The 24,218-nt window shown below is 39.5% G+C and overlaps 1 protein-coding gene across 1 annotated transcript in view; it reads left to right on the forward strand.

Annotated features, from left to right (window-relative positions):
• Window positions 1-24,218, forward strand: part of fam135b (family with sequence similarity 135 member B) — a 67,401-nt gene that overhangs the window by 22,146 nt on the left and 21,037 nt on the right. The window contains exons 3-8 of the mRNA XM_028036731.1: window positions 933-1,012; window positions 10,211-10,350; window positions 12,781-12,851; window positions 12,969-13,142; window positions 14,866-14,992; window positions 22,864-23,023. Of these exons, the coding sequence (XP_027892532.1) occupies window positions 933-1,012; window positions 10,211-10,350; window positions 12,781-12,851; window positions 12,969-13,142; window positions 14,866-14,992; window positions 22,864-23,023 (752 nt within the window). The remainder of the gene's footprint in view (window positions 1-932; window positions 1,013-10,210; window positions 10,351-12,780; window positions 12,852-12,968; window positions 13,143-14,865; window positions 14,993-22,863; window positions 23,024-24,218) is intronic.

Genomic DNA, 24,218 nt, shown 5'->3' on the forward strand with positions numbered 1-24,218 from the left:
TACAAATGTTCAAAAGATTTCTATTTGTAAAACCAAAAAGTGTCTTCATTCTTCCTCTTCAGAATTATTCTATTACTTCCTACTGATATGTCTCATAAAATCAAATGAAATATATAAAACTTTGGAGTTGTAATCTATCAAACCGTGGAAGTGTTTAAGGAGTTTCAATTAGGTTGACTGCAGTTGAATTTTTTATATTTTCATAATATCATTTAAACAAAATCTAAATGTTACATTCAGGCATTTAAACACTTATCAGGGTGTCTATAATTAAAAGCATTAACTTTTATTTATTTTTTTTAGCAGTTAGCACACAAATGAAACATTAAATGAAATAACAGGCTTTCTCTTAAATTCAGATTTCTGGATGTAAGAGAAATGGTACATAATGACATGTCTAATATAATAATAATATAATATAATAATATAATTTAATTTTTAAGTTGAATTTAAGCTCTCTGTAGAAAAGAAAAAAAAGTAAAGTAAGCTAATGGATTAGTATACTTCTCCAATCCATGTCTTAGCTTGATTGTGTCTTAGATGCTACAGTGTCCCACTTCAGTAACCCACATTCTCACCAAATTTCACATTTTTAATACTGAAATATTCTAAATCCAGTATTAAAAATGGAGAAGTATATCACACTCCACATTATTGGTACTACTTCACATTTTGAAGCTGGAATATGGCTGAATCCAGCATTTCAGAGGGCCAGAGGGTTAGCATACAGCTAAATGCCACGCTAGCCAAAAAAAAAAAACAAGAAAAAATAAAGGTAGTTTTCAGCTTTTTTTAACTACCAAAATCTACATAAATTTGTATGTAAAATGTTAGTTGAAAACTGGAACAATTCTTGGTGTTCCTTATCAAAAGGAAGCGTCTAGGTCTGTTTTTAATGTATTTTTAAGTGTCGGGTTTTTGTGTCTTCTCAGCTTCTACCAGATACGAGCAGCACTGAAAGTCTCACCTCGAGTTCCCCACAGGTTGACCGTGACAACAACTGACAATGCAGGTGAGCCGACATTTTGTACTTTTCTCTTCACATGCACACAGGCGTGCACACCATCCCTCACACACATGAGGGATGCTCTCTGAGTTAGCTCCCAGTTTGATATTTGTAATAGTTTTGCTTTATAGTGACAACAAAAAGGATTAAGCTGGTTTGTACCCTGTTGGTGCTGATAATTATATATTACTTGTTAGTTGTTTTGAACCTTTTTAAGGTTCTTTAGTGTTCTGTGTCTCATTTTGGGTATTTAGCTAACTAACATAGCTTTGTAATGCTAGCTGCCTTTGAGTTGACATTCTCTCTTCCTGGTTTAATTTTGTGTTTGGTTGGCATTTTCTAAAGTGGGGTTGTTATGGAAATGAACATACAACTTACTCATGGTACAGATTTGTGTGGAAAAAAAGCTGACAAGCTGTCAGCTTTGAAATATAGGCTCATTTTTGTTGAACTGATTAGATAGATAGATAGATAGATAGATAGATAGATAGATAGATAGATAGATAGATAGATAGATAGATAGATAATCACACACATATATATATGTGTGTGTGTGTATATATGTATATATATATATATACATATATATATATACTGTAGACAGTATATACTGTATATATACTGTGTATATATATATATTCCTCTCTCTGTACATGTCCAGAGAGAGGACAAGGTAGATTAATAGAGATAGATTGATTGATATCTATATGTAGATATCTATATAGATATAGATATCTACATATAGATTTATATACATTTATAGAGAGACAGACAGATTTACATATAGATATAGTTAGATAGATATCTATGTCTATATATATAATTAAATTTAGAAATAGATGTATATATCTTGCCCAAAAAGATAAATAATTTTCTAAATTTTTTTCCAATTTGTATAGGTTTAGACTTCTAAACCTTGTTCCATGTTGTTTACATTTTCTTTTTCCAAATCTCCCTTTAATTAATAAATGTGGTTGTCTTATTTTCTGTTTAGAATTAGAAATAAAAATCTTAGAATGGATGAACATGAGTACTGATGTTGAACGTGGGGGAAGCCGGAGCACCCGGAGTGAACCCACAGCTACACGGGGAGACTTTTCCCACCGTGCAGTCCTGGCTTTTTAATATTAAAATGTCCAATTAACAACAACAGTGGCTCTTTTTCCAATTACCGTCAATCACCCAACCCACACATGTCGCCACCCCCCTTTTAAATCTAATATACTGGAGACATAAATTGATATCTATGCTGGATGGATGTTACTTCTGTCTTTGAACTGGCGCAGACATGATGGAGTTACAGCCTTTTTGATTCGCCTCCACAGAGAAATCTTTTTCATGGGGCTCTCTTCCTGTTCAGAGACGTTGTTCTGCTCAGCTGATTCTCCAGCTGCTGGAGTCTCTGATTCCTGAGGTGTTGTTTGGATTCCATCTTCGTTTAATGCAACCGTTATCTGTGGAGGCGATGTTCTCTGTTTTTACATTAGACCACTCTCCCCTTCTGTGCAAACTACAGGAGCCCTACCTGTTACGTCTTCTGAGACTTTGCAAGGTTTTGTCTCTATTTGCTCAGAAGCTGTCTGTGGGATCTCTAGTATTTCTAAATCTGTTTTTGGTGTCTTAGTGTTGTGGATCAAGTTTTGATTTGTCTCTATTGGGTTTACAACGGTTTCTAGTTCAGCTTTCATTGCCGTCTTCCTCTTTTTCATACATTTTGATTTAGTCAATGGCCTTTTGTCATCTGGCTGATCCCCATTCTGTTGGATTTCAGGGACCATTTCATCTTCAGTCGCCTGCTGTAGTTCACCAATCACTGTTTCATTTCTATGAATCTCATAGAATCATTTCATAGAATGCTAGCAAAACCTTGATCAAAGTCAAGGTATATTTGCTCATCTTTTTCAACTAAATACAATGTTACAATTTACAACGCAGGCAGAAGATTTTCTTACAAGTATCAATATGTAATATGTAATTGATTTCTCCTTTCTGAAATCCGACACAATAAATAAGATCTTAAAACTACTAATTACATCATAACTGATAATTGTAAATTTGAAAAATTCCACCTACCCTCATTTCGACAAAAATCATTATAGCAATAAATCTATTTTAATAAACCTGAAATCCTGTTTATGTTTATGTGAAAGTTGCATTTCCTTCTGCTGAAACGTGGCAGTAGTAGCAGAAAGGACAGCTACAGAATGAGCTGGCACTCAGGGGAAGCTGCACATTCAGGTAATAAGTCATCCTGACATATTGTTGGTGTAAAAAAAAAAAAAATCGATCGTCATCTGGTCGCAAAATCAAGTAGGTCTGAGTAAATGGACTAAGGTGTTTTTTTATTTTTCTTAAATCAGCATGTTTTTCACATCCACTACAGCAGCTTGTGTTCCAGTAAGGATCAGAGGGAAGGCTGCAGCCGTCCTCTCCTCCACAGATCCCCACACAAGGTCACGCATTAGGCAGCGCACGCCTCTCACGCTGGATTCTGAACTTAAATGCACCAATCGGCTCTCCAGCCACGGAAATGGATTAAGCATCCACACTCACACCGGAAATAATCCAGCATGATGTTTCTGGGGGGGGGGAGAAAAAAGAGGGATTTTGTGTGAAGGATTTATTTTTTTCCACTACCGAGTCATTTGATTTGTGTTCACTGGGGTATCGAGTGTTTAAATAGTAAGTGATGCGCTACCTCTCCTAGGACGGACTGGGTGTTTTCCTTGCATTGGCGTAATAAAGAGCAGCTGTAGGTGAAGAGTCTGCCGGCGGCTGTAAGGAGATTATTTCCAGTGGAGAATCGCTGACTGGTTTTTAACGTCGCACGCCGCGGCCTCGGCGCCTTTTAGAGCAGTGGGAAGCCGAACCGTCAGAACCTGGCCGGGTTTGATGGTAGCGCGGAAACAAACGTGCCAACATTTCCAACTGCTGTGAAAATAGATCACAACAACGCAGTACTCAGAACCAGAATCATGGTTTGATTGGATCAGGATTTGCAGAGCATTGAAGGGAAGGTAGAGTGGATATAAAATCTTCACTCATCCCTGTTAAAATTTAAGTTATTTTTCAAACACAAATGTGAGACAAATTAAGATAAATAAAAAATAATAACCTGAACCCATGTGTTTGGAAAGTTGTTTACACTCTTAAACTTTAAATCCTTTTATTTCAGTAACTCACTAACATATCATATAAATGAATTGCACACAAATCAATGTTTTCAAGTCTTCATTTCTCTTAAATATGAGGCTTTTTCACTCGAAAACACAACATGTAAGATTGGAATATTACATCAGATCAATGAAAAAATACCTTACATATACCTTTTAGAGCAGCGTTTCCCAATTCCGGTCCTCAGGCCCCCCTGCTCTGCATGTTTTAGATGTGCCTCTATTCCAGAGCAGCTGATTCAAATGATTGCATGACCATCAAGTGCTGCAGAAACCTGTTGATCACCCATATATTCAATCCAGGTGTGTAGCAGAAGGGAAACACCTAAAACATGCAGGGCAGGGGGCCTGAGGACCGGAATTGGGAAACGCCGCCTTAAGGTATAACTCTCCCTTAGTCTTTCAAAAAGAGAAAGTCTTTCTTTACTTTTTTGGTTTTACAATTAAGCTGAACAGGTAATGGATCACATTGAAGGTGGAAATTGCCATGACGATGTTTATTTTGGTCAAGGCCTGATTATTTATTGCATCGTTTAACATTTATCATTTATCAAGATAAATTTCTTACCATGACAAGAATTTCTGATTTGTCGTTGTCATGATAAATTCCAAATATGTTTGTCCGGATCGGACAACACACCTCCGATGTCATCACCCTCAGCACAGGCTCCCCTCAGGGCTGCGTCCTGAGCCCTCTGCTGTTCACTCTGATGACACACGACTGCGTCCCCAAGTTCGCCACCAACCACATCGTGAAGTTCGTGGACGACACAACGGTGGTGGGCCTCATCAGAGACGACAACGACCTGGACTACAGAGAGGAGGTGGAGCAGCTGGTGGACTGGTGCAGAGACAACAGCCTGATCCTGAACGTTGACAAGACGAAGGAGATGATCGTCGACTTCAGGAAGAACCGGCCCAGCCACGCTCCACTGCTCATCAACAGCTCGGCTGTGGAGGTGGTCAGCAGCACCAAATTCCTGGGTGTGCACATCACTAACGACCTCACCTGGACTGTGAACACCACGTCTCTGGTCAAGAGGGCACAGAAACGCTTGTACTTCCTGCGGAGGATGAGAAGAGCACACCTGCCCCCGCCCATCCTCAAGACGTTCTACAGAAGCACCATAGAGAGCATTCTGACCAGCTGCCTCTCTGTGTGGTGTGGAGGCTGCAGCGCCTCCGACTGGAAGAACGTGAGGAGAGTGGTGCGGACAGCAGAGAGGATCATCGGGGCCCCCCTTCCCTCCATTCAGGACATTTCATCCCAGCGCTGCGTGTCCCGAGGCCGAAACATCGTCAGTGACCCCTCACACCCCCACCATGGACTGTTCTCCCTGCTGCCCTCTGGAAAGAGGTTCTGCAGCATCCGGTGCAGGTCCACCAGGTTCTGAAACAGCTTTTTCCCACTTGCCATCAGACTGCTGAACTCTTAACTGGACTGCACTCAAAATTTGGTCTCCACTTCATACCTTGCACATGTACATAGCTAAGTAACTTCCATTTTACTGTCAGTCCTGCACTTTATATTTTATATTCATATTTATATTCATATTTTATACTGTATTTTATTTTATTCTGGAGTAACCTCACAACATTGGAACCTCAAAACATTGTCCTGAGCCGTATACAATGAAATTTCGTTCTGTATTCACCCTGTGCATGAAAATGACAATAAAGTCAGTCTAAGTCTAAGTCAGTCTAAGTCTAAAACCCATCAGAATTGGCTCTGCTGTTGGGATTGTTTTACTTATATTTCCACAGTGAGAATATCAATAAACGTTAAACATATGGTTAAATACAGAAACACTGTGCAGTTTGGTGATACAAATCACACTTCTTCATGTGACTGACATCCTAAAGAAGCGTATTTCAAGGTTTTTTTTCGAGAGCAGTGTTTGTCCTTGTGGGCCTTTGATTGCCGTTTCATACAGTCACATCCATACAGTTACAGGAAAAAAGAGGTAATAAATAGTTCTTATGAACATTTTTATTGTTATCACAATAACACCACAAAATATCGTGATAAAACCAAATCAAGCCCACCCAGCTGAAGGTGGGTGGGCTTGATTTGTGTAATAGATTTGTTTTTTGTTTATAATCCTCACCCTCACTTAATCACATTTTGCATCTTAAACTGTTTCCCTTTTTTTTGAAGTGGAATTAAAATTTCTCAGTATTTTCCCATCAGAAATGTTTTTTTCTTGACCTTCATGGCCTTTTGTAAATAAAATCAATTTCTTTATTAGTTTTTTTTTTGTTTAGTTTAGTTTTTTCAGCATTTTCTGGTTCTAAAACTTAGCTTATTCCTCGTGTTAGTTCCGTCAGTCTCATTATTTGTGTTTTAGTTTTGTTGCTTCCTGTTTTTATTGTTTAGATTTCAGTTCCAGACTCATTCCTCGTTTTCCCTCTGTCAATCAGAAGGGAGCAGGTATGTTGCCTCTACCTGCTCCCTTCCTCAGCTGTGCCCACTCACCTGTAATTAGCTCCTCTGGTCCCTCTTTTGCAGTATTTAACCTCTTTAGGTTGCTTTATTTCTCACTGGCTCCTTTATTTCTTACAGCTGTAAGCTGTAAATTTTTTTCACACATTAAAGTGTCATTTTTCCACTTGGTCTCTGTGCTAAGGTCATCCATGTTCTCTTGTATCAAGAGAAAATCTGCTTTTTTCCTCAGCAGATAATGTAGATTGTCAAGAAAATCCGAGCTCATCCCACTTCCCCATGCTGGAGATTTTAGTTTAACAGTAATAATAAATAAAGTTATCTTTAAAATGAATCACTCAAGTGACATCTAGGCCCAACATTAGACTTAAGTGTCAATAAAATAAATCTAGTTGTGTGTGTTGTTTTTGTCTCATGCAAACTTTGCTTTAATTCTACTTTTTTCTATCTAATCATAAGAAATCATAGTCAGTCAGAGAGAGTCATGAAACAAGAAAAGCAGGTTTCCTGGAAAAAGAGGAAGTTTCCAGCCTGCAGATTTATAAAAATAGCTGAGACTATTTTAAAGCATGAAAGTTTTAAAAAATTAAATCTAAACATTTTGAGTAATTTGATAAGATTCAAAGTAAAATACTTATATTAATATTGATTTACTTGTAATAATACTTACACTTATATTTGTGAGAACACTTATAAGAAAAACAAGCAAATGTAACTTTGGTATCAAATAATTAGAATAATAGATTATTCTTGGTTTCTTTTCAGAAAACATCTGTAATAACTCACATTAAGATTATAATAAGAATAATTAATAAGTTATGGTTATAAAATTATAAATGAATGCTAAATCAGAGAAGCTAAAGAAAATAAATGTGATATAAATGTGATTTTGACATTGAACTTGAAATGGTGTAAAAGGTTGTAAAACTGCAATTAAACATCACTGATATGTTGGAGGTAGATGGTAGGTGAAAGGTGACAGGAAGGGAAAAAGGGGAACTAACAGGAGAGCAGAGATGATCAGCACCTTATTTGGACATAGGAGGTTGAGCAGCCCTGAGACATTAGCACAGACATCATGACATGATGTCTCTTAAGACAGTGACGGATATGAGATCATCTGTCTAAGCAGACAGATGAACCCTATATAAGGTGGGTGCAAAAGAGGAACCGTTTGTTGGATCCTCCGGGCAGCTTCGAGCCAAGATCGAGATGGACAAAGAACTCTGCAGCTGAAGAAGAGCCGGGACCACGGAGCCGGAGACTGTCCTGCACATGGAGACCAACCCGTCTGGCCCACAATCTGTGGCTTCGAATCGCACTTCTCTCATCGGCTGGGTTCTGACCCCAAAGACAAAGATGAAGACAAAGACAAGGAAGAAGAACTGGTGCCTTTTTTCCTGCCAGCACCAAGTCCTGTGTGACCTCACCATCCATGCGGAGAGGAGGCTCATCAGACCTGCGGAGATCCTGGCCTTCGCCGATCAACATCTTCCTCCTGCTGCCACACCTTCTTCATCATCAAGCCAGGTCTGGGGTTCGAGACGCCAAACTCCGTCCGTCTCTCTCAAAGGTTCCCTTTTTTAGTACTCAGTATCAGCATTAGGGAAAGATAGACTAGATGATTGATTTTACTTATTTGATTATTTCTGCTACTGAATTAAGCTGTACTGACCCTTGCAAAAATGCCTTACTAATAAAATATTTAGCATAAAGAAAATCTAAAGATGTTGTGGACATTCAGTTGATGAGTCACCTTAAAGTTCTTTGATGGTTGTAAAATAGCTATGATGTTTGATTCTGGAGAGGAAAAAGTGGAAAATGTTTTTAGGTTGCTGGTAGCCCATATTTAAAACCTCATCCTTGGGACTCGACCGAGTCACTAAAACCTACCTGGTTCAATAACAAATGCAAGTTGCAAAATAGAGAACGAGCGACCGTTAACAGGTGTGCTCTGTGAAACTAGTTGGCTGTAGGCTGCTCAGTCTGGCTAATTCACAGGGGGAAGAAGGGTGGGACACCTGGATGTAGGCCGTCAGATAACCAGGCGAATCGTTTCTCGAAACCAGCTTAAACAGAGTTTACTTCAGTTCTGGACAGGGTAAATCCCAGCAGATTTAGGAAACTCAATTAACCCGTTAGAAGGAGAGCTGGTAGCACATCTCCCCTCTCAGAAGAGGAAGTACGAGAGTGAGAGAGTAGAGACAGAAAGGAGGGGGGGGGGTGTTGCGCAACAACAAGATCAAGACTCACTCACCCCTCAGCGAATGGAATGTGTGAGATTAGCATTTATAGCATTAATGAAAAGAATTTCATCAAGTGCACAGAAGAAGCACTTGGGGAAAAAAAAGTCATAGATTCTTAAAAAAAGAAGACATTTCAGAAAATCTCCACTGCAGTGACAGAGCTGAATTCTCAGCTTTGACACGACCACAGAGTCTTTGACATGCGGCGCTGCTGCACATCAGTGCTCCTGACTCGCGCTGCTTGATGCTGCAGGTAAAGCAACAGGCTTTGTGGAGAGGAGGCCTGCGGAGAGGGGCAGAGTGAGAACGGGACGGAAAAGGGCAAAAGCTCAGCGGGGGGATTACTGAGACTCACAGCTGGAAGCAAGGTTTTTTTTCCTTTCTTCAGCTGCAGTTGAGAAGGAAAAGATGTAAACAGCAACAGTGTTATCAGAAATGTCAAATATAAGATCAGTTTAAAGGGACGGTATGTTATAATTGTATCCCCTCATCAAAAACAGACCTGGAGTGCTGCTTTGATTTTTTTTAATGCATGTTTGAGATATCCTTTAATCTCCATGGCAAAACAACTTGGTGGACCTAGCTCCGCCTTCGAGGACAAAGCTCCTCCTCATAGCTGCAGTTTACAAGTTTCCGCCTCACAGAGCAGCCCTCCCCCGCAACTCCCCCTTTCAGCTCCTTCAGACTAGCCAGCAGCTATTAGCAAACACCTGGTGAATCTGGGCATCTGCTGAGCTCATTATAGGAGCTACTGCTCAGTGCAACGCTGGTAAAAACGTTGTTAAAGGGTTGTGATGACTTCCTGAAGGCGGAGATTCAGAAAGAGCAGGAATTTTAAAGAGACTGAGGCCCAATTTCAACCGGGTTCAGTGATCTGCCTCCTGGAATTGATGTGCTTTAATTGACATGCGTGTTAAATTTCTGACTCCCAGAATGTTTGCCAATTTCAAGGCATTAAATTGCAAAGTCATATTTATTTTAAGACTTATTTGATATATAGAGCATTTTTTAGAACAACTGATAATACCATAGTGACATGATTGTTCTATAAAACGGCACTATGTGCCTGGAAAACACATAATACTTCTAGTTTAAAGCAAAAGGAGACACCATTTGGACAGTATTTTGTACAAAATGACCTTTCAATAAACTTTGGCAGATTATAAGTGAAATATTCTGCCATCTTTTTTACAACTAGTTAGTTGTAACAGGCCTAATCGGTACATTTCTAATATGTAAAATGTGAACTGTGCACACTGACAGTTGCCCTTGAGCGAGCTAACAATCATCCTGCAGCAGTAAGCTGCTAATTATTGTGCCGTTTGGTTGTGTCCTACACCAGGAGAGTGCAGCTTCAGCTCCACGGGGGTGTACAACGGCAGCGTCTTCAGCCGGATAGTTCAGATCCTCTACAGAAACGAGGAGATTGATGTCAACGATTGCATGATCTTCAAAGTCCACCTACTACTGGATGGAGAAAGGGTGAGTCACACTGGGTGATATTATCTCTACAAAAACCACTTAATTTTCCAGTTAAAGTAGAATTGTAAATGATGAATATATACAGCACAGCAGTTAAAACAATTACATCGTAGTTTTCTTTCTCAGTCGGACCCTGTGGTCCTGAGAAAACATTAAAAAGTAATTATTAAATGTTCTTCAGCTTTCAGTGGACTCCTGCTTAACATTGTGATGAAGGAACAAATACAGTTAGTATTCACTAACGGTGCTTTCTACTGTGTCCTCATTAAGCTACAAAGGCTTTCTTCCGTTTACATTCCACTTAGAGTGTAGCAGTAAATGTTACAATAGAAATGTCTTTCAGCCTGAACACACTAATTACAGGATTTCATCACAATCTGCATTTCCATTCACTTTAAAATTGTTCAAATCGGCTTTATGAAAATAAATTATTTTAATAGAAACTCAGCAATTTTGTAAAAACTCACATTTTTCAATGGAAAGGTTTATTTTTTATATTAGTGTATTTCTCAGAACTGCATTTAAACACTTTGCCAGTGACTTCGTTTCGTATCTGTTTCTGGATTTTTTAGATTTGTGTGATTTTTTTCATATTTGAGCTCATATGACTCGCTTCATGATGTCAGATCAGCTCCTGTGTGAGTTTTTGTAGCAGCAAGTACTCGGGAATGAGTGTGGCCAGCGATAGTTAAATTATTTAATAAGGGGACAATTAATTGGTCTGAATAGCTTATGTCCATTGAAAAAAAATTATTATTTTGAAAACAGATTTCTGTATTGTAAGTATATTTGTCCAATATTAAAATGTGCTAAATGTAACAAACAGAAAAATACAACAACAAAGCACAGCACTAAAGAGATACACTAAAAAAAGAGAATGCCGTTAAAAAATGTGATTATTGATGTGCATCACTAAAGATAAATAGCTTTTTGTGTAAATAGAAATGAAGGTCCTTGTACTGGATTAAGATCAGCAAACTGATTTGTGGGTTATCTTTTTAAAAAATGATGTGCAGTAATAATTAATGTGATTATCATGACATACTTAAGGTTGGATCTGAACCTACTAGCATAGTGATTAATTGTCAAACATAAAATCCTTCAAAATATTCTGACTTTAATTGTTATGATGATGAAATTAGAGGGAGGAAGTCAATACTGGGGAAAAGCGCAGCAAAGCTGCAGGCTATCAAAGCTAATCTGCTGTCTAAATGAGCGCTGCTCTTTATTATTACTAAGAGACGCATCACCCACTTCGAGGATCAGTGGGTTCAGCGATCTGCCTCCTGGAAGTGATACCCTTCAACTGACATGCATGTTAATTGTCCGTGTCCCAGAATGGCCAATACGGCTCAAATGACCATCTGTGTAGACCTGGCCGACAGCTATCGATGTGCTGTCCTTTCCGTTTTCACCGGGGGTTCATCCTGGAGGATCGAACCCGGCCCGCGTTTGAGAGAAGGTAGCCATCTTCTGTGACAGCCAGGGCAGCTAGGTGCTACTTAGATCTAATGATCCGTTAGATCCCCCGCTGCTGACGCATTAACCCTTTCCTTCCATGATTGATACAGCTTCCCTGGTTCTCTTGAAACACTTCTAATTTTAGGAGATTTCATCAAATGTGGAAGTTTAAGTGGAGGTTCAGATACGTGTAAGGGACCTCCCAAGAGCTTCCCACTCATTAACCTTCCGGAGGTCATCTGCTGCTCACAGCCACAGAGAGCACAGACACAAATAGCCCTTCATTTCCCCTGTGGACACACGAACGTACGCTTGATCAATCTAACCTTCGATGTTAGGCACAACGGAAAACATTTGTACTTTTACTGTGCTGAGATACAAACAAGAAAAACCTTTTTTTTCTTTAAAGTAGTGCTACTTCCATAGTTGATACTATACTATAATAGTTTGTTCACTGTAGAAACAGCTTTTTATTTAACATTTTATATATTAGGCCAACACAATGTAATTGTGAAGGAGTGTATTTACTGTGATACCTCTAAATACAGTCATATTTAATGAATTAGAATAGGCGTTCCAATTGAAATTGGTGCGTTTTGAAAATATTAACCTTTAGTCACGTACTAAACTTATATTTAATTAAACCCACATTTCTGTATTAAAAATATATTTTTTTATTGGTCTAATGTAATATTCTAATCTTAAATGTGTTTTTATAATTTAGCGGAAAATCATACTTTTTAGAAAAAAAGCTGAAAACATCAGCCTCTGTATGAAATTCATCACAATAAATGATAAATGAAACAATAAATGCCTTCAAAGCAAGTTTGGCCAACCAGAAAGGCACGTTTCTTTGTGTTAAGTAAAAAAGGTGCAATCATGGTGCTCAACTTGATAACAAATAATTTATTCATCATGTCTCATGATTGAGTGACATCATGCATGAATATCATTTTGTGGGTTTTGCAGTTGGAGGAAGCCTTGAGTGAGGTGGACTTCCAGTTGAAGTTGGATCTTCACTTCACCGACAATGAGCAGCAGTAGGTTTTTCTGTTTACTTGGTTAAAACTTGTGGTTTTTGGTGATAGCGGGCTAAGAAAAGTATTAAATACTGAAATATTTTTTGTTCCCTTCTACTCCATCTATAATCTCTCCAGGTTGGCAGAGATAGTGACAGTCCCGTTGATCAGCAGTCGGACTCTGAGGCTCCACTTCCATCCGCGGCGAGGCCTTCACCATCACGTCCCCGTCATGTTTGACTACTTCCACTTGTCTGTCATTTCTGTCTCCGTGCACGCCTCACTGGTTGCCTTACACCAGCCGCTAATCAGGTAGAGTTTAATTACGGTTTGCAAACATTTTACAAAAAGTGCAACAAAAGCAAAAACGGACTCTCACGATTTGAGCCGACGGTGGGTATGTAAATGAGTTCATAAGCACAGAGGTGTTATTTCAATGGAGCCATCACCAGAGGTCGTGACCAAGCATCCAACAGTTAGTCTAAGCAGGAAGTGAAGGTGACTGGACGTTGGGGTTCCCTCATAAAAAGGCGTCAGCCTGCATTGCCTGATGGAGTCTGAAGCGAGCAGCATTTTGGGTTTGGACAATTGCCCAGCATGTGGGTTGGTTTAACATTGGAACCAGTTGGAATGTCTGGAAACCAGGAAGACAGGAGAGACCACACCAATAGTATTGTCAGTCTTAGTCTTAGTGTTTGGTTCTTGCCAGACTACAGCATACAGTGTCATTAATGCCAAGGAAGGGATGGCTGCTTTTGGAACGATCCACCGCACAGGAAGCGGGTGTTCCAGGTTCAACCACAAATCATAGTTCTAAATTAATACAAAAGAGCATCATTAGCAAACCTGGAGGTCACCTCTTGTAGTGATTTTAGGAGTTCTGATGGGTTTTAAGGTGTTGCTTGGCCAGCCACCCCCATCTTTCACAAGTTTAATATTTCAGTGACCTCATTTCAGCCTAGTTTTAACCAAGTGTGGACCAACCAGCAACCACTGTCTCAGTCCGTTCCTCACCAAATTACTGCTCACACCTTTCTCAAAGGATCGTCACACGCCACCGACAAGAGATCACCAGTTCATCCATACTGCCAGCTCCATTGCTTGTTTACTCCTCATCACTCAAATACATTCAGATCACATTTGGTCGAGTGCTTCAGTCATTTTGGTCACTGCGTATGTTTTAATGTGATGAAGTCTCCTGTCACCTACTGTATCTGTTTTTGAAGGTACAGCTGCTAGACAGAAAGCTACACATGAGCAGTGAGATAAGTACCACTCAGCAGTGTGATGTCAAGTGGTCACAATATCTGTCTCCTTTTGGATGTAAACAGTGAGTTAGTAATGGGCAGCTGACCTTGTAAATTGTAGAATTATGCTATGTTTCTTTGTATTTTCTGTTAAAGACACAAAGAAATTGGGTTTGAGAACCCAAACAGGATTCCTGTATGACGGCTATAAAAAACTAATAAGTTCTTAACAGAAATGACATTCGGGGGTTTAAAGGAGTTAAAATTCAGATTTCTTGTGCCAACCAATAGAGGAATTGATAATGTAAGCAGACATGGCGGCACAAGATGATTTTAGAAGTGAAATGCTTAAAATGCAGATGGCAGGGTACTGAATTTGAAGTTTATCTAATCAGAAACAATATCATTATGTTTGCTTCTTCCAAAACACACACACACACACACGCACACACAAACACTTACATGTTTACGTGGCTATCTTTGTGGGGACTTTCCATTGACTTCCATTCATTTCTACAGTCTAAACTTTACCCTTAACCTAACCCTAACCATTACATACCTAACTCTAATCAAAACTCAATTCACACCTTAGTCCTAAATCTAACCCCTGAAAAAACAGTGTTTCTCCTTGTGGGGACCAGGCTTCTGTCCCTACAAGGAGCAGTGGGTCCCCTCAATGTAGTATGTGCCAGGAAAATGGTCCCCACAATGTATTACAAACAAACAAACACACACACGTACACATTCACTGCCGGTCCATTCATGTGTCCGCTCCCTTCCCTCCCCAGCTTTGCGCGCACGGGGAAGGGCACCTGGCTGGGGAAAGGCTCGCCTGAGAGCGTGAGCGACCCGTCTGCTGTGTCTGTGGAGAACCTGGTGTTCGGAGCTGGCTACTGCAAGCCTGTCATCTCTGAGGTATGTTTACCTTTCACAGAAAAGTCAAAGCTAATTTTGTCTCACTCAACACAACATGTCGTCCCCAGTCTGCTAGGTATTCCACTGCCTGTCTCTTTTAAAGGCATTTAACAAAATGCCTAACAATGATATAAACGTGACAGTTTTGGAACTTGGTTTCTGACTTGAGTGCATCATCCTGATTTAGATTACATATTCTGCTCTGGTTTCCTCCTCTGAATCTGCTATTGCTTGGGCTCTGAAGTTCGACTGAGTGATTACCACTGTGCAGCAATGTGTCTGAGCATAATGTTAGAGTAACCCACATGTCTCAGCATGCATGCATGGCCATCTGAAACTGATGGTAGCCATCAACGGGGAGCATGCAGTAGTGTGACAGGCTTCTGTGGCACGTCTGCTGTGAATATTTAAAATTTTTATACACTTGCTGTATCTATAGCAATTATGCAGTCTAGTTGCCTACTTCCTGGCTGGACAGACCACACACTATGGCAATAAAAAAATCTTAGGTATAACAGGTTTGGTCATACATTGTGTTGTCAAGCCACATGGCAGAAGCAGCGTTGTTCTCCGGACGTTTAATGGCGTTTCACTCATTGGCCCACAAGATTTGCTAAAAAACGTAGATGGCATTAAAGACTACCAAGGCAAAAGTAATGACAAAAGAACACCTTATTCTACTATACTTGTCATCTAATGTCAAGAGGCATTATCAGTTAGATTTTCATTAGAAAATGTAACTGGTGCAGTGCATCCACTTTAATGCGATGGGATTTGGAGCAATAGAAACAATAAACAATAAACAACAGAAGCATTAGAATTTTTTTTGTGTGTTGTGCAAGAAAGCACAACTAAATTTTAAATGGGTAGGGTTACAGTTACTTTCTTATTGTTAACTTAATATGAAACCACATGTGCTTTTCGTCACTTGGGTATTTTAGGACGGCGTCTTTGCATGGCCTCTTCTGGACTTGCAGAGATTGCTGTAATTTAACAAACTGAAAACGTCTCTTGGTCACAGGTGACAAATAATTACGTAAACAGATACTTGTTCCATTTTTTTGTTTAGTTGTTGTTGATTTTCATTGCATATATCGGCAAACTTCGAGTTTGATCAATAATTAGACATTATCAAACGACTTTCTGGTTCCTACGGTAATGCTCATCAAGCCGTTCTGCTCTTGTTAGCAGAATTTAGAAACGAGAACATGCAACAAGCTCAGATATGAAATCATATTGTAGTTTTCTCAGTATGTTGCATGTTCTTTAATTATTCCAAAGTACAGTTGTAAAGCTACAGGTAGCATTTTTTTCCCCCATGCGGACATCACAGCCTGCACTGTAAATCCTAATGAGCTCCAGAGCTAGCCCCCCGCCTCACCCTATTAACCCCCCGCCCCCACCTCCAGCTGGGCGCTTTAATAAGGTCTGGTTAAGCCACACTGGGGGGTTTGGTTTGATCAAAGCAGCGAGTTATGCTCACAAGCGCCACGTACCACATACCTGCAGGTGAAATGTGTTCAGAACGTCGGCTCCTCCCTCATCCTTTAGTTATTTTTGAGCTCTTTAACACGCAGCCACGATTTTTATCACTTTCCCTCTTAACACAGGCTCTGTCCTGTAATTATTCCCTGCTCTTTCTGGAGGAAACCGTCATGTGTTTCAGATTTCTTTGGCTGAATAAAATGAAACCATAATGTCATCAGAATTTCAGCAGCTCTTTTTTACATACAATGCTAAAAACATGAACCAAAGTACCAAATGGGCTTGGAAACAACGGATTTCTGTATCTGAAATAATCATTTATATTATTAAAGTAAAGTAAGAAGAATAAAACCAAAACTGAAATATCAAGGGACATGTGGTGCATCTTACGCTTGTAATATAATGACTAGTTCATCTGAAAAAAAATGGCTGTTTTTCTTTGTCTCTCATTCTCCATCTAATCCTAGCAGGCATCTAGAAAGCTACAAAGAAATATGAAAGTAAACATACAGATGTTCCTTCCTGGTTCGGGTGTGATGCGCAGCTGGAATTACAGAGCACACACATGTATGATGACAGGGCGAGTGAGTTGACTCGCTCGGGGCAAATTACAATACATCCTCCGTCAGTCCCAGAGCCGAGCCGCAGCGGCGCTGTTAAAACATTACGGCCTTGGGAAGAACTCCACAAATGGAAGACACGGATCTCCCGGCTTTGCATTATGGTGGCTGTTGTGTTGATCCATTAGCTTTTAAGGGAGAACCTGGGACTGTCCATTGAAATCCACTGAGCTTTCTTACACTTACAACCAGAAACGTTTTATTGAAATTTTATCAACGCAAATTCACTGCAAAAACATTTAATCTGAAGTATTTTTGCTCTAGTTTCCAGTCAAATATCTTAGTAGACTTGAAATAAGACAAAATTAACTTAAAAGTAATGTGTCAGCAAGATGAAGGCTTGATGAAAAAGTACTTATTCCATTGGCAGATTATTTCTCTTATAACATGAGGGAAAATATCTTACTATAAGTCAAATGCTCTGCCAGTGGGGAACTAGTACTTTTTCATCAATATTAATGAATTATTGGCTTAAAACAAATGACTACATGATAGGTTTATTTTAATTCCTATCTAGCAAAGATTCAGACCAAGGCAATTGTCTTTTCTGCAGAAAATGAGGGAAGATCCGAGACGCGACAAATCGCTGTAAAACACTGTCTTGGATCAACTCTGCTAGATCTTTCTCTGCATTTCTCTTTATTGTATAGAAAAAGGAGGTTGGGCTTCTTCACACAGAGAATTGACCAACCGTCTTTACATTCTGGCACCGCCTGTGGACATGCCCTTACAAGGGCATGCAACTGACCACAACTAATCAATTACAGATGGAAGCTGATACCACAGGAATGTGCAAAGTCTCTAGCCTCCAGGCAAACATCCTACAAATGGTTAATAGTATTTCACAGAAGAAAAGAAGTCAACTAAACTACACACAAAATAATAATATGAAAACATAACCTTTCAAATAAACTCACAAGTAAATGAACTTAGATAATTATTCTAACACTACATCTTTCTAAAAAGTTGTAGTAGTAGGTTTGTTTGTCTTATTTCTAGTGTACCAAGATATTTGCACTTCAAACAAGACCAAAATTTCTTGGTAAGAGTTTGTGTTTTTCCCATGAAGTGGCTCATAAGTGGAAGAATACAGTATGGTTTCAAAATAGAAACTGAAGTTAAAGTGAAGTGAGGTGCTGATTTGTTTTCAAATCAGTCTATGCAACTCTTTTGGTGACGTTTTCTACCTCTGGACACTGAAACACTTGCCCATTATACTCTGTAAAATACATTTAGAGCAATCAAGGTGGCTGGAGGGCAGTAAAAGCATGACCATGTTTCACTTTATGGACAATATGGTTTGTTTTTGCCTCCTCAATTAGTATTATGCATGTTGGCCAGACTGAGACCATTTTGGTCTCATTAGACCAGACCAGCTTCTTCCAACATGAAAGGTTAACTTCTACCCCAGTCTTCAGTGTTGCACAGCCTCTGACAGGTTCTCTTCAAGCTGTGTTGTCTACATTCTTAGACTCATCTGTGGTCATGAGAACTGGGTAGTGACTGAAAGAGCGATGCCACGGACACAAGCAGCCGAAATGAGACTCCTCCTCAGGTTGCCTGGGCTCTTCCGTAGAATTAGGTGAGAATCTCAGTAGGTGGCATCTTGTTATGACATCTCCTGGATGTTCTGGACACCTCACCAGGTGAGGTTGGGTTTCTCACCAGCAGGAAACCCAAATGTCCAAACCCAGCACACACTGAGTCTTCCATTGGAGGGACTATGTTTCGGGAGCCTGGGTTTCTCTGCTTAGGCTGCTACCCGACCCTACATTAAATGGTTTCATGTCAAACTTCCAACTACTCAAATCTTCTAGTCTTTTCTGCATCCACAGAATTAGAACTAAACTTGGGAAAGCAGCATTTAATTTTTGTTCTTCTAATCAGGAACAAACCTCCAGAAAACTACCAAACCACTGAAACATGAAGTTCCTTTAAATTGAGGCTAAAAACACTTTTAGAAACAAATTCTAATCTGGATTACAACTTTTTGTTTACTTCTCTTTATTTTGACACTACGGTGTAATGGTGTAATGCTTTGTGTTTGTTTATTGTTATGGTTTTGTCATGTAAAACACTCTGAACTGACTTGTTGCTGAAATGTTCCACATAAATAAAACAATATTTTGCTTTTGAGATGATCTGATCATTGTTAGGTTTCGACCACACAAAATGCTTTGCATGTAGGCCCAGAAGTTCAGCTTTTATCTCATGTCACACATTTGTTGTGTCTCCTACATGGTTTATGGCGAAGAGCAAACAAGACTCCTTATGGCTTTGTTTGAGCAATGACCTTCTGCCCACTCTCCCATATAGGTCAGATTTGTAGAATTCAACACAAATACATTAATATCTTCTCCAACCTGAGCTTTGGGTCTTTCTTACCCACACATTTCTTTAAGAAAGTCCTGCCTTTTATTGCTGCTGATCTGATCCAGATAGTAAACTCATCGCTCTCATCAGGCGTTTTCCCCCAGGCTCTGAAAACAGCAGTAATCAAACCACTTATAAAAAAGAACAATCTGGACAAATCACTAATGCAGAATTACAGGCCGACCTCTGACCTCCTATTCATCAGCAAAGTTATTGAAAAAGCTGTGTAAACAATTAACTAGCTTCCTAACGATAACCAACCTCTTTGACTCCTTCCAGTCTGGTTTTCATGCTCACCACAGCACAGAGACTGGCCTAGTCAAAGTGTTCAATGACATCCATATAAATACGGACTGTGGGAGAACCACAGTGCTGGTTCTGTTGGACCTCAGTGTTGACCATGACATATTACTGAATCGACTGGAGAGTTGGGTCGGACTCTCCGGTCCAGTGCTTAACTGGTTTGAATCCTACATAAAGAACAGGGATTTCTTTGTTTCAATTGAAAACTTTTCATCAAAGAGGTCAAAGGTCACATGTGGGGTACCCCAAGGTTCAATCCTAGGACCCCTTTTATTCAATATTTATATGCTCCCACTAGCTCAGGTTATAACAGGAAATAATATTAGCTACCATAACTATGCAGATGACACACAGCTCTACATTACGATGTCACCAGGTGACCTTTGACCCCATCCAATCACTGAACAGATGCTTAGAACAGATAAATGTGTGGATGTGCCAAAACTTTCTCCAGCTGAACAGAAACAAAACTGAAGTTATTATTTTTGGACCTAAAGAGGAACGATCTAGAGTTATAGATCTAGAGTTATAGATCTAGAGTCAATACACAGCTTCAGTTATTACAACTAAAAACCAGCGATCAGGCCCGAAACCTGGGAGTAGTGATGGACTCTGACCTGAACCTCCAGAGCCACATAAAGACAGTTACAAAGTCGGCCTTCTATCACCTGAAGAACATTTCCAGGATTAAAGGACTAATGTCTCAGCCAGATCTAGAGAAACTCATCCATGCCTTCATCTTCAGTCGTATTGATTATTGCAACAGCGTCTTCACAGGTCTGTCCAACAAATCAATCAAACAGCTGCAGCTGATCCAGATGCTGCTGCTGGCGTTCTGACTAAAACCAGGAAGATAGAGCACATAACACCAGTTTTAAAGTCCCTCCACTGGCTCCCTGTAGCTCAAAGAATAGACTTTAAAATACTGTTGTTAGTTTATAAATCACTGAACGGCTTAGAACCACAATACATTAAAGATCTGCTGTTGTTGTATCAACCTTCCAGACCTCTCAGGTCTTCTGGTTCTGATCTGCTCTGCATCCCCAGAACCAGAACCAAACGAGGAGAAGCAGCTTTCAGCATCTATGCACCACAAATCTGGAACAAGTGTCCCAAAAACTGTAAAACAGCTGAAACACTGACTTTCTTTAAATCTCAACTAAAAACCCACCTGTTTAGGATTGTATTTGAAATGTAATCAATTACAAATTTATTGATGTAACTTGACTTAATGCTGTGTTTTGATTATTGATTCTATGTTGCATTGTGTTTCTGTGTTTGATATGATGTAAAGCACTTTGAAATGCCTTGCTGCTGAAATGTGCTATACAAATAAAATTTGATTGATTGATTGATTGCAGCAGTTCTACATTACCCCAAATTACCTACTGCTATTCTATGGAGGTCACCTTTAATAACGATTCAAGAAATCCTGATGGTACAGAGCAAAGTCATCGAACTCCTGCATCCACATGATTTATGGATGCAGATTATGGATTCTGCATCCATTGGCCTCTTGGCTTCTTCTCTGATTATTGCTCTCCTTACTTGACCAGACAGATTCAGTGGACATGCCTCAGTAGGCTTACAACTGTTCAATACACTTCCCCTTTTTTGATGATGAATGTAGCTGTGTTTAAAGTTTGGGTTGTTTTATAACCCACCTCTGCTAAAACTCCTGCCCACTCTGTTCCTTGGCCTTCAGGAAGAGAGTAGATGATGTTTGTTCACCAGTGTTGTCTAACCAAATGAGTCAAAAGTATTCACATTCTCTACTTAAGCAGAAGTACAGATACTGTACTTGTATGAAAAAAAAAAATTCTGGTAGAAGTACAGATTGTATCAATTTTTTTTAAGTAAAGGTAAAAAATATGGGCTTTTAACTGCACTTGAGTACAAAATAAAAATAAAATAACTTTCACTTTCAATGATGCAAAATGCTTTCTGTCCGCGCTGGTATATTTTTCCTCTTTTGCTTCAACCTTTACGTTATAATGTTTTCATCATGGAAATAACGAAGCATTTCCAAGATTTTAAGGAGATATTTCTCTTGAAATATAAGGAGAATAAGTAAAAATTTCTTAGAAAAATAAATACCCAAGTAAAGTACAGATACCTGAATATCTACTTAAGTACTTTCACTTGCCACCTCTGAGGCCTTCACAGACCTGGTGGAAGTTATTCTGAGTTGCATTATATGCAGGTTGACTCTAGTCACCCGTTAGGCGATCACTAACTTTGGTTTCAGTTGAAATTATTTAAGAATTATAGAGTTAAAGGGACATAATACAGACGTATGCTGTTATTTTTAGGTGTAAATATGTAAAAAAAAATTAAATAAAAATAACACCTTTGCAACTATGGTGAGATGCTGGGAGGAAAAGGAGCTGCTGATGGGTCAGTCACATTAAATCTCAGTGACGTACATTAAATTTTGTGTTTGTAAAATAAAGTATGAAAGCTTTTGTAGTCGAACGCAAGTAAAATGTAAAAAATAATAAAGCAATTTTGCCCGTCAGGCTCTGATGTATCAAAACTCATTGACAGTCAATACATGCTGTGAATTCCTCTGGTGAGGCACACAGAGCAGTTTTATTGCTCTGTTAGGTCGCCATCTGGTGGAATAAAGTCTACACTAGAGGTCAGAGAGAAAATCTAGGAGAAATCTCCGGATTTCTCTCCTTGTTACAAACAAAATTTCTCAGTTTTAGCTAATATTATTTAAAAATGTATTTCTTTTTTCTTTCTTCTACGATTATTTATCTTCCTTTAAACAAGCAGTGACTTGGAGTCGTCATGCCGGCAACCTTTTAAAAGCAACAAAGGGAACTCTCTGAGGAGACATGCCACTGAAATGTAAATGTATCGATCTGCTTTTACGGCACACCGTGTGTTTAAGGCCCATTTGTTTCCATTTGTGCTCCAAACAATGAATGTGACTGCGTTTGGTGCCGGAAACAGGATGGTGGTAACTGCTGGCTGCAGGACGCTGCAGTGGAGCTTGTAAGGCTGTGAACGTGTCCGTCGTTAAGAGGTTAATGCTGAACGCGCAGCGGCTCACATTTTCTGTGCTGTGCTTTATATCCCCAGGGAAGCTTTTATGTGCCCAGTGAAAACTGCCTGCAGAGAGCTCATACGTGGCACCGGAGGCTCTGTCGCCTCCTGCTGGCCGCGCACAGAGGGCTGCATGCCTACTGCAGCTTGCTGAGGCAGGAGATCCCGCAGCTGCAGCTGGTTCCACTGGAGTCAGGTGATGCTTTGACTATAATCAGAGCTTACCCAGGTTTGTTGCTTTCTTTTAAAGGGGCAGTGTTATATGTTTTCCTGGCACGTAGCGCCATTTAATAATCAAGTAACTATGTTACCTGCAGTTGTTATAAAAATGCTACATATATCAAATATAATTTTAAACAGTGTTTCCCAACCCTGGTCCTCCAGACTCACTGCCCTGCATGTTTTAGGTATTTCCTTGCTTCAGTCCAGCTGATTTCAATTGATGACTGATTAACAGGCGTTTGTTGAACTGCAATCAGTTGAATCAGGCACATTAAAGCAGGGAAACCTCTAAAACATGTAGGACAGTGGGCCTTAAGGACCAGAGTTGGGAAACACTGACTTAAAAGAATTTTTGCTTCCAAAGTTAATGCCATGAAGTTGAGCCTCTGTCTCTTTAAGAAACTTCTGAAATGCCTCCTTCAGTATGTCATCAGAACATGGCTCCTCTATTAACCTTTTAACATTTTTACCAGCATTGCACACAGCAGTAGCCTCTGTAATGAGCTCAGCAGATGATGAGTTCCATCAGGTGTTGCTAATTACCGCTGGCTAGTCTGAAGGAGCTGAGAGGGGGAGGGCTGCTCTGTGAAGCAAAGCCTGGGAAACTGGAAACTTAGCACTGCCTTGAAGGCAGTACTAGGTCCACCCAGCCGTTTGGTACAGCTGAGTGGTTGCTATGGGATCTCCCTAGAGTACATTCCTCAAACATGCATAAAAGAATCAAGGTAACACTCCAGGTTTGTTTTTGATGAGGGAATAACTATATAACATGATGCAAAGCTCAAAAAAGTCAATTTTACATAATACTGCCTCTTTAATGTAAATGTTTAACATGTTTGTTGTGTTATTACAGTAAATTCTATTCGTTTTTAGTTATTATTCGACTTTAACCCCCCCCCAATATATATACTGTATATACATACATTTTGTGTTTAAGATTAAAAAAAACTTCTTTTTCTAAATTTTCTACCCAGAACATGAGGAGTTCTGGGTAGAAATATGTTTATTGAACCTTTTTAATTCGATCATTCATGTTCTGGTCCCAAAACCTTTTTTTTTTTTTTTTTGCAGTGCATTTCAGAAATTATTGCATAATAACAATAAATGAAGAGAAAAGATCCTGAGTTTGTGGTTTGTGGTGAAACAAAAGTGGAAGTAAATGTTGAATA

Source organism: Xiphophorus couchianus, chromosome 13 (genome assembly GCF_001444195.1).
Source record: "Xiphophorus couchianus chromosome 13, X_couchianus-1.0, whole genome shotgun sequence".
NCBI lineage: Eukaryota > Metazoa > Chordata > Actinopteri > Cyprinodontiformes > Poeciliidae > Xiphophorus > Xiphophorus couchianus.